The sequence below is a fragment of the Lachnellula hyalina genome (genome assembly GCF_007821495.1).
Source record: "Lachnellula hyalina strain CBS 185.66 chromosome Unknown contig00116, whole genome shotgun sequence".
NCBI classification, from domain to species: domain Eukaryota; kingdom Fungi; phylum Ascomycota; class Leotiomycetes; order Helotiales; family Lachnaceae; genus Lachnellula; species Lachnellula hyalina.
In genome coordinates, this window is record NW_022157230.1 from 67,560 (window position 1) to 80,801 (window position 13,242).

General features: G+C 47.5%; 5 protein-coding genes across 5 annotated transcripts; 2 read left to right on the top strand and 3 right to left on the bottom strand.

Moving 5' to 3' along the window:
- Window positions 1-22: 22 nt before the first annotated feature.
- On the bottom strand, window positions 23-2,533 carry Cog3 (Conserved oligomeric Golgi complex subunit; the record flags this gene model as incomplete). Its single annotated transcript, XM_031149938.1, has 5 exons — window positions 23-547; window positions 597-1,595; window positions 1,700-2,039; window positions 2,093-2,370; window positions 2,420-2,533. 5 exons carry the CDS (start codon window positions 2,531-2,533, stop codon window positions 23-25), a joined length of 2,256 nt encoding a protein of 751 aa, XP_031003608.1.
- Window positions 2,534-2,816: 283 nt separating this feature from the next.
- On the top strand, window positions 2,817-4,577 carry FMP25 (Protein FMP25, mitochondrial; the record flags this gene model as incomplete). The annotated part of the gene is made up of 1 exon (XM_031149939.1): window positions 2,817-4,577. One exon carries the CDS (start codon window positions 2,817-2,819, stop codon window positions 4,575-4,577), a length of 1,761 nt encoding a protein of 586 aa, XP_031003607.1.
- Window positions 4,578-4,902: 325 nt separating this feature from the next.
- rps-26 (40S ribosomal protein) lies at window positions 4,903-5,259 on the bottom strand (the record flags this gene model as incomplete). Its single annotated transcript, XM_031149940.1, has 2 exons — window positions 4,903-5,017; window positions 5,099-5,259. The coding sequence occupies 2 exons, from the start codon at window positions 5,257-5,259 to the stop codon at window positions 4,903-4,905; spliced, it is 276 nt and encodes a 91-aa protein (XP_031003629.1).
- A 2,769-nt stretch (window positions 5,260-8,028) lies between these two features.
- On the bottom strand, window positions 8,029-8,775 carry LHYA1_G004991 (uncharacterized protein; the record flags this gene model as incomplete). The annotated part of the gene is made up of 3 exons (XM_031149941.1): window positions 8,029-8,059; window positions 8,230-8,532; window positions 8,585-8,775. 3 exons carry the CDS (start codon window positions 8,773-8,775, stop codon window positions 8,029-8,031), a joined length of 525 nt encoding a protein of 174 aa, XP_031003630.1.
- Window positions 8,776-9,202: 427 nt separating this feature from the next.
- SEC24 (Protein transport protein) lies at window positions 9,203-12,126 on the top strand (the record flags this gene model as incomplete). The annotated part of the gene is made up of 3 exons (XM_031149942.1): window positions 9,203-9,841; window positions 9,902-11,805; window positions 11,865-12,126. The coding sequence occupies 3 exons, from the start codon at window positions 9,203-9,205 to the stop codon at window positions 12,124-12,126; spliced, it is 2,805 nt and encodes a 934-aa protein (XP_031003627.1).
- Between the last annotated feature and the right edge of the window lie 1,116 nt (window positions 12,127-13,242).

Sequence of the window (13,242 nt, forward strand, 5' to 3'; positions counted from 1 at the left end):
ACGCTCTATCGCGGTCACCCGTCTAGTTGTCTTCCGCTCTAATCATCTTCCATAACGCAGCCCTTGTTGTCTCGTCATCGAAGACCTTTCTCAGTAAAATATCTAGTTCCGCAGACGCCTTACTAGTCGAAGTCTGCTTCTTAGGATCCTTGTTGCTCAGCCTTGCTTGCCAGTGTTTCGTGAAAGCCGTGATTTGCTGCACAAGGACCTTTTCTAGCTCCTTTCTTGCATCGAGGAGGTGGTCTACGACAGCTGGAAGGAGCTTGCCCTTGAGCAGAGGGGTGAAGTAGGCGAGTGGATTGAAAAGCTGCCTGCGATCCTGGAGTTCTTTGATGGTGTCCCAGATGGGCGTGAAGTCGAACTCGGCGGATTGGCGGACGGAGTCTGGGATCTCATGGGTCATGAAGAGATTTTCTATAAGCATGAGATTCTTGATCAGGAACAGCTGTGCGTCCATAATGGTTGCATTGCGTTTAATTGTTGTTGCGGCCTTTTGAAGAGATTCTGTGGCTTGATGGACGATCTCATAGAGCACATCACCAGTTTTCTGAAGACTTGTTAGGATGGGGCCTGGTAGAGAAGGTATAATGACTTACGGGTCTGTCGTATACTGCATCGTTGTACATGATTAACAGTTTGACAGCAGTTCTGACAGTTGGGAAAGCACTTGACATTCCTGGACTCGCCAAAGAGGGAGTATCTTGGTCATCATGTGCTTTGCTATCAAGTGTAGATCTCTTATCCTCAACAGAGCTGGAGGGTTCTGAAGTAATCTTGAGATCATCGGAAGTTGGCTTGTAGTGCTCAATCTCTGCTGCAGCCTTGAGGAAGAGTGTATCAGACAGTGGCCATAGATGCTTGTCAAGTAGGACATGCGCTGTTAGCTTTCTAACCTCCTTGAATTGATCACCGTCCAAGTCACCATCGGCAGGGGTCAGGTATACTGTTTCCAACCAACTTGTCAGAGTGCAAATGTGCGTCAAGTCACCATTGCTTAAATACGGCGTCAAGAAGGTTGAAAGCGTAGTGACATGTGACAATCGATTTTGCTCCAGCCTCTCCAATAACTGGCTGCTCTTGTTCCAATGAGGTCCATCCTGAAATACCTTCTCCACAAGATTCAATTCATTGTGACAAATATCGAAGACATACTGAACACAACGCCTTGCAAAAGACTTGAAGTCTGTGTCTGGTTTTGGAACGTTGGCGGCAAAATTCCGAAGATTCTTCAAGACCAAGGGGCCAACTGGCTCACGACTCTTGATATAGATTTCAACGAGTTGTCTGTAGAGCTCGTGCCACTGCTGGATGTATGGACTTGAGTTGTTTGAGTTTGAAACATCATTAAATGCGAACTCTGCCGTTCTCAATATCCTCTCGAGCTGGGGCCCAAGATCCGATATTACAGTTTCATATCGGCCGTAGAGCAGGATGTATTCTGCCGTCTCTGTCTGGTCTTTGACTTTGAGCTGCTTATTGACATTGTCCGTAACCTCCCGAAGAGCGGATGAAAACGACATCTGTATGAGATTTAGGGATCTCTCAAGTAAAGATGTGTAACGAGTCTTGTAGACGTTTGAGTCGCGGTAGTTTGGCTTTGATGGTCAGCATTATGCTCTTCGAAAGTAGAGAATGGTAGAGAGGTTTGAAAATGATAACATTACAACCGTATATGATACCAGGGAAAGGAATGGCTTACATGTTGGTCCATGAAATCAATGCATGTGTTCAAGTTCATTAGCATATCTAGGAAGTCGTCACTTCTGACCAATCTTCCAGCTCCAGGGGCATTCAGACGCCGAGTGAGGGGTTCTAGATATGCATAATACTGCAACTCTAGTCCAATCTCATCAGCCAGACTGCGGAGACGTTTCTGCTCAGTCAATAGATCCTCGCACTGAGCTTGAAATGCTGTGGTCTGGGACTCGACGGATTTAAAGGACTCAGACAGGGTGGCCAGCAAATCCAAGGCGGATGATGTATCACCAAGGATGTTGTCCAGGTGCCGTTCCGAGAGGGCTAGCTGGTCTCTGTACAGCCTTCCTCAAGGGTCAGCATATGTCCCTGATGAACTTCACATGGTTCAACATACTGGTACTCCTCTTGACTCGCATCTAGAAGATCATCCTCACACTTTTCATACTGATTTTCCACGGAGGAATTTGCCGCCTCACTTTCTAAAGTTCCGAACACATCCCCGGGGGTTTCTAACTTGGGCTCCTTGCCAAGGTAGCTGACAGCAATATCATAAAAATCGCTATATGATTTGGCTCTTCTAGCCAGTGTAGCTTCAGGCGGACCTTTAAGAACATGACTCTCTTCAAAAAGTTCTAAAATCGGGTCGGAAGGTTCAGAAATGTGATCCGCACCCTACGATACTTATCAGCTATGTCGTTCTAAGAATGAAGGAATGGCTGACATTTGTTTGTTTCAATAAGGACTCGCGACGACGATGTTTTGTATTCTGGGGTATTGTTTCGTCTTTTCTAGAAGTGGTTTCTGGTACAAAACTGTACCAGGAATCTTCATACATCTTTCTGGCTAGTAGCGGTTGATTTTAATGGATGAGGCTGAGAAATTTAACACGTTCGTTCACCTTGAAGTGCTAAGCATAAGTTGACCCACACGAGGCGGCTGCGTGCGTGAGTGGCTACTTCTGTCAACCGTAATTCACGGCGTCATTGAAGAGTGACAAGGCTGAAGTATGAAAAAACTACAAATATATAATCTCTCCTTGATGCTAACAGGCATAATCGTAATGGTTTTCTTTGTTTAATCGACTCTGATCTTAGACTTATACCTTCACAGATTCGACAATGATTCAATCAAGAAGAACCACCTCGAGAGCTTTCCAGATTGCTCAACGAGCAAGTAAGGAGTCTCGCAATTGTCAGCAAAGATGTTTCGGGAATGGACGACAAGCTCGAGTTGCTGCTGTCAGTAGATCCTCGCCAAAGGCCAAAGCTGCAGGCTTTCTCGTGTCTGCTATGATTGGTGCCGGTTTCCTCTACTCTCTAGGATATCCAGGAACTTTGCATGCTGAAACTGTTCCTGCTCCAGCAGAAGTAACCTTCGAGAAGGCTCGAAAGAAGGGAACATCCAGGGAGGAGAACAGAGATTTGATAAGCTCACAGCATTTACAAGTCAAGAAGAGCTGGGAAAGTCCGGGGGTCTATGCATGGGGATCCAACAGCGGCAAAGTGGTTGCACCCGATTCTGATGAAGCATTCATTAAAACTCCACGAAGAATACCATTTTTCGATGGAAAACTTATTCGAGATATTAAGCTGGATAGAAACTTTGGTGCCGCAATTGCCGAGAATGGAGATCTACTTCAATGGGGGACTGGATATTCTACAACTTCTTCAGGCCCAGAACCTACCCTCACAGGCAAAGATCTAACCAAGCTATCAATCTCTCGAGACCGGATTATAGCTCTATCCTCCAACGGAAATGTCTATTCGATTTCTGCCTCCAAAGCCGACCAAGATGCGGGACCAAAGACCCTAGAGAGTACTTGGTTCCCTTTCTGGAAAAGCAGATCCGCCGTTAGTTATCGAGATCTCAAACCGGACAATCTGGCCTGGGGTGAAAAGGTATCAGATGTCAGCAGTGGTCTGGAGCACTGCCTCATTCTTACCTCAAATGGCCGACTCTTCTCAGCTGCTTCCGGGACCGAGGATTTCCCAAAGAAAGGGCAACTTGGCATACCAGGCCTGACCTGGAATACCCGGCCATCAGGACCATACGATCAACCACACGAGATCAGCACGTTGAGGGGGTTTGAAATATCCAAGATTGCTACTGGGGATTTTCACTCTCTAGCTGCCGACAGAGAAGGCAGAGTGTTTGCGTTCGGCGACAACTCTCTTGGTCAACTGGGCTTTGATGCCGACTCTGAGTCTCCAAATATCGACGCCCCGTCTCTTCTCCCGATCGACAAGCTCTATAAGGGCACCAATCTACACCCGAAAGTCACAGATGTCGCAGCTGGAGGCGTCAACAGCTTCTTTACCATCGACGCTACGAGAATAGCAGGACAAGGAGAAGATGACCCTCGTGGGCTTGGTCGCGTTACGGCAGACACCTGGGCTAGCGGACAAGGAATCTGGGGAGGCCTCGGAAATGGACGCTGGACACATGTTCAAGGCACACCAACCAAAATCAAAGCACTATCCGGCCTTTTTGAATACGATGAGGTTGCTCACAAGGTCATCCCCATTCGGCTTGCACGTCTGTCGGTGGGAGCTACGCATACTGCTGCTACTATGAATAATGTGGTTCATCTCGGGGCTTCTGATTACAGTTCGGAGAATGATACGAATTGGGGAGCAGATGTACTTTGGTGGGGAAACAATGAGTTTTATCAGCTGGGGACCGGCAAGAGGAATAATGTTAGCAATCCTACATACATCCAGCCTCTTGACATAGAAGCAGATAGGGAGAAAGGAAGGAGAGAAGAACATAGGTTCCAGATCACACCAAGGAAGAATATCCGATTTGAAGGAAGAAATGTTAGCGTGGAGCAGAGGATTGAGTGCGGGAGGGGAGCAACCGCTGTATATTCTGGCACATGATGATGAAAGCGAGAGCATGTATTTGATTCTTTGTTGTATTATACTGTAACCTGGCTCAAGCTAGCCCTTGGCTATTAGGCCGTGTACGCACCTCAACCAGGAGAGCTGAGTTATAACTCACTTTCACAGCGCGAAGAAACCCCAAATAATCATATAAGACATTCACAAACACTTTAGACACATATTCAGGCTCAAGAAGATCAATTTCTGCTAAGAAGCAGACTCAAATCCGACGCTAGCTGTTTTTCCTCAGAAGAACACCAGATTCCATGCTCCATGCAATCGTAACTGACTCCCCGTAACCCGAAATCATCCATGCAATCCCTTATGCCTGAGTGGTCTTGGCAGCAGCCTGGTTGGGGTTGACCTTCTTGCCGTCCTTGTTGTAGCGAACTCTTGGAGGAGGAGCACGGTTGCGGCGACCTTCGCGGGAGCGGACACTATAGAGAGAATTGTTAGCCCTTCTGTTTCTGTTGCCGGAAGGATGCTCGACCAAGGTTCATCTGAAGTGCTTAACGTACCGAACAATCTTGCCGTGGATGGCGCAAGAGACACAGTACTGCAGCTTCAGGTACATCTTGGGAACGGTGTATTCTGGGAATACAGATGCGTCCGAGATATCCCCTATGAATAGAGAATCAGCATAATTGTTCCTCCGAGTGTAACTTATTATTGCGCCCATGATTTCTCCGGCCTAGGATTGGGTTGTGGTAGGGAAATAACATACTGATAGCGGCGGACTCGACTGTGGGTTGGTGGTTAGTACTCAGTCTTCCCAAAGTATTCAAGGATTCGAATTCTCATCATACCCATGTTTCTAATGGTAAATCTCTTTATCGCCTTGTCCTTTGGGGTGCATCGCGAGCAGTTGCTGCATCTGATGGGCTTGACGTGGCCGCGGCCATTCTTGTTACGTCCGCTGTAACCAGAGTGTCAGCCTTCGATCATTGTTTTCACATGAATCCGCCACGAGGAGCCCTCCACAATCTTCGACGAGTTGAACAAGAGTCTTTCTTAATCGTTGCAGGGGAGATCGAGCGTTGGCGATGAGGGGTATTCTTACTTGGACGCGCGCTTCTTGACCATCTTGGCGGATTCTGAGAAGGAGAGATTAGTAAAAGGCTTCGGCGCATTCCCTTCCGGTATAAAACTCACTGATTTGTGATGTTGATCAAATCGAATCTGCGAAATTGCTGGATGTCGAAATCTCGCGAACTCTGGAAATTTACAAAGGCCCAGAAGTTGTGCGAGAAGCTAACTGCAATAGAGCTAGCGTGTTTCTGAGGCGACATAGTCACGTCTGATTCTGCGCCAATCACGTGACTCGATTCCTTGTTCGCCAACCTCTTATTCCCACAAACACGATTTCAATTCTTTCTTCCTTATCAACGCCAACATATCTGCGTTCAACTCTAGAAACTAGCTTGTTAGGTACACCTTTGACTCGAACCACGAAGACGCCTCTATCCATGCCGCCCTTTATTCTATCGCCTGGATTAAGAACTTTTGTAATCTTAAAGTAGCCTTGAATATTTTAATTCCTAATTAGTTGCTGTTGGTATCACAGGCTAATACGTGATCACGTTGCTACTACGCGTAGTAAGTATGATTCTGGTATTCTGGTGGATGATGCTTCGTATTCATGGTGTTGTGAGCAAAAGACGGTACGCGTCTTTTGCTGACTAAGCGAATGACTAAGCTAGGTCACGTTTACGCTAGCTATATCAAGTTTGGCTTTCGCACAACCGCGAACTTTTATTTGCCTCTTTTACAAAGCAACCCTGATTGTTGAGGAAGACATCGAGACATCGCTGTCTAGGCAATCATGCAGATGTGAGTATAGGATGGCGATAATCTGAAAGACGAAGACTAATATTTGTGCAACAGCTTTGTGAAGACCCTCACGGGCAAGACCATCACCCTCGAGGTAGAGTCATCGGACACCATCGACAATGTCAAGTACGCAGTCCGCTGCATTATGCAGCAAACATGAAAACTAATCCCGTTCCAGGTCCAAGATTCAGGACAAGGAAGGCATCCCTCCTGACCAGCAACGCCTAATCTTCGCCGGCAAGCAACTCGAAGACGGCCGCACCCTCTCGGACTACAACATCCAGAAGGAGTCAACCCTCCATCTCGTACTCCGTCTACGTGGAGGTGCCAAGAAGCGCAAGAAGAAGGTCTACACTACCCCCAAGAAGATCAAGCACAAGCGCAAGAAGACCAAGTTGGCGGTTCTCAAATACTACAAGGTCGACGGTGATGGAAAGATCGAGCGTCTTCGCAGAGAGTGCCCCACTCCCGACGTAAGTCTTATGAATTTCATGACAGCAGTGGGCAAATGCTAATAAGATACAGTGCGGTGCTGGTGTTTTCATGGCTGCCATGCACGATCGCCAATACTGTGGACGTTGCCACTTGACCTACATCTTCGATGAGGCCGGAAAGTAAACTGGACATATGGATCGCTGGATTGACAATTAGCTTCTGAAAGCTCTGGTGTATCTTAGAGATGTCAAATACCATACAGTTGCTAAGGAATTCTTGAGATGCTCTTTGCGATATGTGATCTGGGTGATTTGATGTGGCCAATTTTGCAATTTTGCATGCTGAGTGGCGTTGTACCGCCCATCAGCGATTCTCCGACCAAAATTTAGAGCACGTGAAGATCCCTGGCCTTGGTCTTTTCCTTTCCACTCTTCGAATACAACTAATTTTCTTTACTCTTGGATCTGTGCTATCAGTGGCGTTCAAATTCTTGCTTCCTATTATATCACTGTTGCATATCGCAGTTCGACGCTTGAGCTAGCTTTTAGAAAAGTAGATCCAAGGTCTTTGGATTTGCTCTTTAATATATCTAGCTGTACCCTGCAGTCGAGCTTAATGATACCTATACTCCGACCTCCGCAGCAAGTCGTTGCCTTCCGGTATCACTATGCTGGATTCGGATAAGCTGGTTTTTTACTGACTTTCATTACGGTTATAAATCCGAGAGTTTTGGGCCGTGAAGCCAGGGTTTCTATTGTTTCACGGCCTATTTCTTTAGTCAAAGTAAAGTCGACTGACAACATTTCAAGGCATAATCCGGAAAAAGGCTATGAAGGCAGCAGTTGTGTTATAATTATTTATGAGAAGCTACTCTGTAATGAGAGCTGCTGGAGGGAACCGTAACCGTGATGTGGCAGAAGACATGTCCCGTTATTTTCATTCATTCATCTAGTGCAAATCAAAACAAGCCCAGCCCGTGGTATATAAACAACAAGCTCTATCCTGCAGAGCAAAGAACCCGAAAGAGTTGCCCGCTCCATATGACACCGCCACTTTCTGATGCAGGGTTCTGACTTTGACTAAATAGCCACCCATATTTGATGGCGAAGTGTAGGAGGGAGAAGGACATCAAGACCGTAGCGTAAATATAATTCGTGAGTATCGGAAAGATACATGCAAAAAGTTACTTCGCAGAAGAGGCGTGTCTGGAGAATCTATCGAGTAATGTTAGCAAATAGAAGAGAATAAGAAGAAATGAGTATAACATGGTAGAGGAAAGAGAGTCGAGCTAAACTGAACAAGGCTGCTTCCAAGTGATACGTAGAGAGAATCTCTAGCAAACTAATCGCGTAGAATAGAAGCAATCAATGGGAAAGATGCTCACGGTTTTCTAGGTTCCGGCTTCCCGCTTTCAGGTTGTTGTTGGTTCCAGAGCCTGCTCTTATATCCAGGCCAAGTACTCAGGTTCCATGCCTTCACGAATAGGCTTTGTGTCGAATCAACATAGCTCTCGGTCTTGCGCTCCTTGACCCCAACTTTAAGCCCGTCTTTGGTAAATACCATATTCTTGGATTGCATTTTATCTGATGCAGCGGAAGAGATCTTCTGCATAGAAAGGTAGATGTGGTAACCGACGAAAGCGCATCCCCCAAGTACAACCAGAAGGACAAGGAGTGGGAGGATTTTGCTGTTGTTGCTGTTAGTTAGGCCCACAGAGGAGAAGGAGTGTGGGGAAGTACCTCAAAGCTGAAGTGGTGGGTGGCGGCTTCGGCGTAGATCTACCCCAAGCCATGATTGCAAGTGAAGTTTGCAAATGGTCTATCGTGATGAAGAAAAGAAAGAATAGAAGATGGGGAGGGGGAACTGTTGTTTTACGTGTTTGGCGAAGAGATTGTTTGTCCTCGTGTAAGCTATCTTCGTACTGTCGCATGCCAATCCTCCTGGCTAAAGGCTGACAATGCACAGACCTTTGATATACCCACGTGACCGTCAAGCAAGCAAGGTGGCAGGAGCGACCGACTCCAACCGGGCAGTCCTCCATGCAAGGCAAGGCCAGGAAATTCCCCATCCCCCACAAGTCGGCTTTCTTCAGTGTCATGACTATCCTCACCACTCACATCCTACGACTTTGTGATAGCTGATCTGAGGGCTAAGTCACCACCATCAAGGACATCTGACTTGAACACAACTTCGCAACGTGTTCCCCCTACTAGACCGTCTTAGAGGCTTAGATCCACTAGATACTCGAACTTCACCAAAAGCATATCTGAAAAGCTTTAGACGGCCACTCTCTAGCCTTCTGTACTTTCAGAAAGCTGCGCAACACCAATCGCTAGCAATCTACGAATTGACGCAAAATGGCGGCACCACCACCTGGATACAATGGGCAGGATGCCTACCAGGCCCCAGATCCTTATGGGCAGCAGAGTCCAGCGCAGCCAGGTTTCGGCACGACGTCTCCTCCCCCTCAAGCCGGACAACCTGAACATGAAGGGGGAAAGAAGAAGAAACGAGGGTATGCTGCACAAGCTTACGACTTTGGGGCTGGTGCGAACTCAGCGCTGGGAGGGCAGATGCAGGGAGGTGGGCAATTTCAACCACCTCAAGCTCCTGCCTATGGCGGATATGCAGCGCAGCCAGAACCACAGCAGCCAGCATATGGTGGTGCACCACAATATGGAGCTCAAGTTGGAGCAGCGCCTGTCCCTGGAGCACCTGCCCCAGGTTTTGCTGGCGCCCCATATGGCGGCGGTGTAGGCTATCAACCTCCTGATGCTGGATATCCAGGTCCTGGAGCACCATCTCCTGGTGGAGTAGCTGGCATTACGCAAGGCATGGGTCAAATGGGTGTTGGAGCGCAACCACAAGCCCAACCTCAGCAAGCAGCTGCTCGTCCAGGGCCATTGAACCAATTATACCCCACCGATTTACTCAACCAGCCTTTCAACGTTGCAGAATTGGACCTACCGCCCCCTCCGATCATACTACCACCTGATGTAAGTGTTTTCAGTTTTAATTAAAAGAAAAGCGAAAACTTTACTGATCTATATGAACAGTCGAGTGTCACCCCTTCGCCGGACGCAAACTGTCCCCCTAAATATGTCCGATCAACCCTGAACGCTGTTCCTACTACGCATTCACTCCTCAAGAAGTCGAAACTTCCTTTTGCACTCGTCATCCAACCGTACACTTCTCTTCATGATGTCGATGATCCAGTACCTATTGTCCAAGACCAGGTCATCTCTCGTTGCAGAAGATGTCGGTCATACATTAATCCTTATGTTACATTTCTTGATCATGGACATAGATGGAGGTGTAATATGTGCAATTTAACGAATGATGTTCCTCAGGCGTTTGACTGGGATACTGCGGCACAAAAGAGTGTTGACCGCTGGCAACGACCTGAGCTAAACCATGCAGTAGTTGAGTTTGTCGCGCCTCAGGAGTACATGGTTCGACCTCCTCAACCTCTGGTATATCTCTTTCTCTTCGATGTCAGCTATGCGTCCGTATCATGTGGCCTTCTTGCTACTAGTGCTCGAACTATTCTAGACAGTCTAAACCGGATACCAAATGCTGATAGACGGACTCGGGTCGGATTCATGGCTGTGGACTCGAGCCTGCACTATTTTGCTGTTCCTAAGGATACTGATGAGAATGATGAAACTAGTATGCTCGTTGTTAGCGATTTGGATGAGCCGTTCTTGCCAATTCCCCAGGAACTTCTTGTTCCGTTGTCAGAAAGTCGAGTCAGCGTCGAAAAATTCTTGACCGCCCTCCCATCGATGTTCCAGAGTAACCAGAATAATGGGTCTTGTATGGGCTCTGCTTTACGGGCTGGCCACAAGCTCATTTCACCTCTTGGTGGCAAGATTGTTGTCATAACTGCTTCCTTGCCCAACGTTGGATATGGAAAACTGGAAATGCGTGAAGACAAGAAGTTATTGGGAACTTCGAAAGAAAGCAGTTTGCTCCAGACTGGAAATAGCTTCTATAAGAGCTTTGCGGTTGAGTGCTCGAAGAACCAAGTTTCTATCGACATGTTCCTCTTTTCATCCCAATACCAAGACGTGGCATCTCTCAGCAACCTTCCACGATACACTGGAGGTCAAACCTATTTCTACCCCGGATGGAATGCAGGCAGAAGCGAAGATGCTATCAAGTTTGCCACAGAGTTCAGTGATTACCTTTCCTCTGAAATTGGACTTGAGGCTGTCTTGCGTGTTCGTGCTACAACCGGCCTCCGCATGAGCACGTTCTACGGCAATTTTTTCAACCGAAGCTCCGATCTTTGTGCTTTCCCAGCTTTCCCCAGAGACCAAAGTTACGTGGTCGAAGTAGCTATTGACGAGAGTTTGACAAAGAACTTTGTTTGCATGCAAACTGCCGTTCTTCATACGACTAGCAACGGAGAGAGACGCATTCGAGTAATGACCCTGTCTCTACCCACAACCACCCAGCTTGCGGATGTCTATGCTTCAGCTGATCAGTGCGCGATTACAACCTTCTTTAGCCACAAGGCAGTTGAAAGAGCGTTAAGTAGCGGACTTGAGCCCGCCCGAGACGCAATTCAATCCAAGCTCATTGAACTTCTCCAGACATTCAAGAAGGAGCTTGCTGGTGGAAATATGGGAGGTGGTGGCCTGCAATTCCCGGCAAATCTGCGTGGCCTGCCTGTTTTGTTCCTTGGACTCATTAAGAACGTTGGTCTTCGAAAATCTGCTCAGATCCCATCAGATCTTCGATCGGCGGCCCTTTGCCAGCTGTCAACTCTCCCCCTCCCTCTTTTGATGCAATACATTTACCCACGACTCTACTCATTACACGACATGCCAGACAACGCAGGTGTTCCTGATCCAGAGACGAGCCAAATCGTTCTCCCACCTCCACATAACCTCTCGTCGGAGCGTATTGTTCCTTACGGTCTCTACCTTATTGATGATGGCCAGACTCAGTTCTTGTGGGTTGGCGTGATTCAGTGCCGCAGCTACTCGCGGACGTTTTCGGTGTTGAGGACAGAACTAAGCTGAAGGTCGGCAAGAGCTCGTTACCAGAGCTTGACAACGATTTTAGCGAACGCGTTCGGGCAGTGGTACAGAAAATTCGGGACTACCGATCTCGCGGTGTCGGGAGCATCATTGTTCCTCATCTTTATGTCATTCGGGAAGATGGAGATCCAAGCTTGAAGTTGTGGGCGCAAACATTGTTGGTAGAGGATCGCGCGGACCAAGGCATGAGTTTCCAGCAGTGGATGGGAACACTGAGAGAAAAGGTGAGCTAAACTTTGGATGGGTATTTGAATACTACGGGTTTGTGCTGATGCGTTGCTTGTGCAGGTTGTTCAATAAAACAGCAATCTCAAAGAGATTTACCTCTGTAGCATTATATAGAATACTTAGTGAAGCAGCTGCCTTGATCGTTACAAAATATAAGCCTTCCTGGCACATTGTGAACATCATCTTCATTTAGTCGGGAAATATTCACGTTGAAGAACGAGAGCCTCAATTCTGTAGTTTTCGAAACAGCACCCTGTTTCTTTACCGAGCTAGAATGTTCAGCTGAAAGATCCACCAAGATCCTCTCCGGGCAAGAAGAGTAAGCAGTGTACTGTATTGCAGATAAGCTTGAAGGATTTGCTGCCCCTGAGTCAAACCCATGTTCTTTCTGAGGGTATACTCGAGGTAATATGGGGGGGTCTTCAGGGTAGGGGTTGTAGTTGCGACGAACTCAAACTCTAGTCAAACATGGCCTTTTCCATTCGCACGGCAGTTAGACAATCGTCCCGTGTTCTACAAGTAAAATGCTCTACTTTAGAAATATTTAGATGGAGAGTTTGCACTGCTTGAAGTGGGCTTGTGCAACATTTGAAGGATGATGTTTAGTTGAGAGGTCGCCCGCTGGATTGAGACCCGGTTCTGGTGTTGCATTACCCAATGGGGAAGCATCCTGCCTCGATGTCAGGCACAAGAAACCAAACAGATTAAATGCAGACCGTTTCTGTCCAAGGTCGGTAGTTGTGCATTCATCACAAAGACCGCACAGGCCAGACGCAGAGCTGTAGATATCATGCTATACCTTCCGTACAGTAGATGTGTAGCGGTACATTGGAGGGCTCATACACGGTGTGAAAAACCGGCTCTGATTGGTCCAAGGCCGAGCAGACTGCAGTCTTAATATACGAGCAACACTTGGTCACACTTGTCAACCTGTCAGGCCGGCCATGAAACATTTCTAGACCCGTGAAACAGGCGCCGCTGCCATGAATCTCGTATCAAAGCGTCCAAGTGCTCTTGGGGAGTTGTTTTCGGCTGGATCCGTTATTGGGGGTCGAAAAGTGGTGGGTGTGATAGAATTCCGGCGCTTATTAGGGGGCCAGTGGGGGGATCTCACCAGCCGT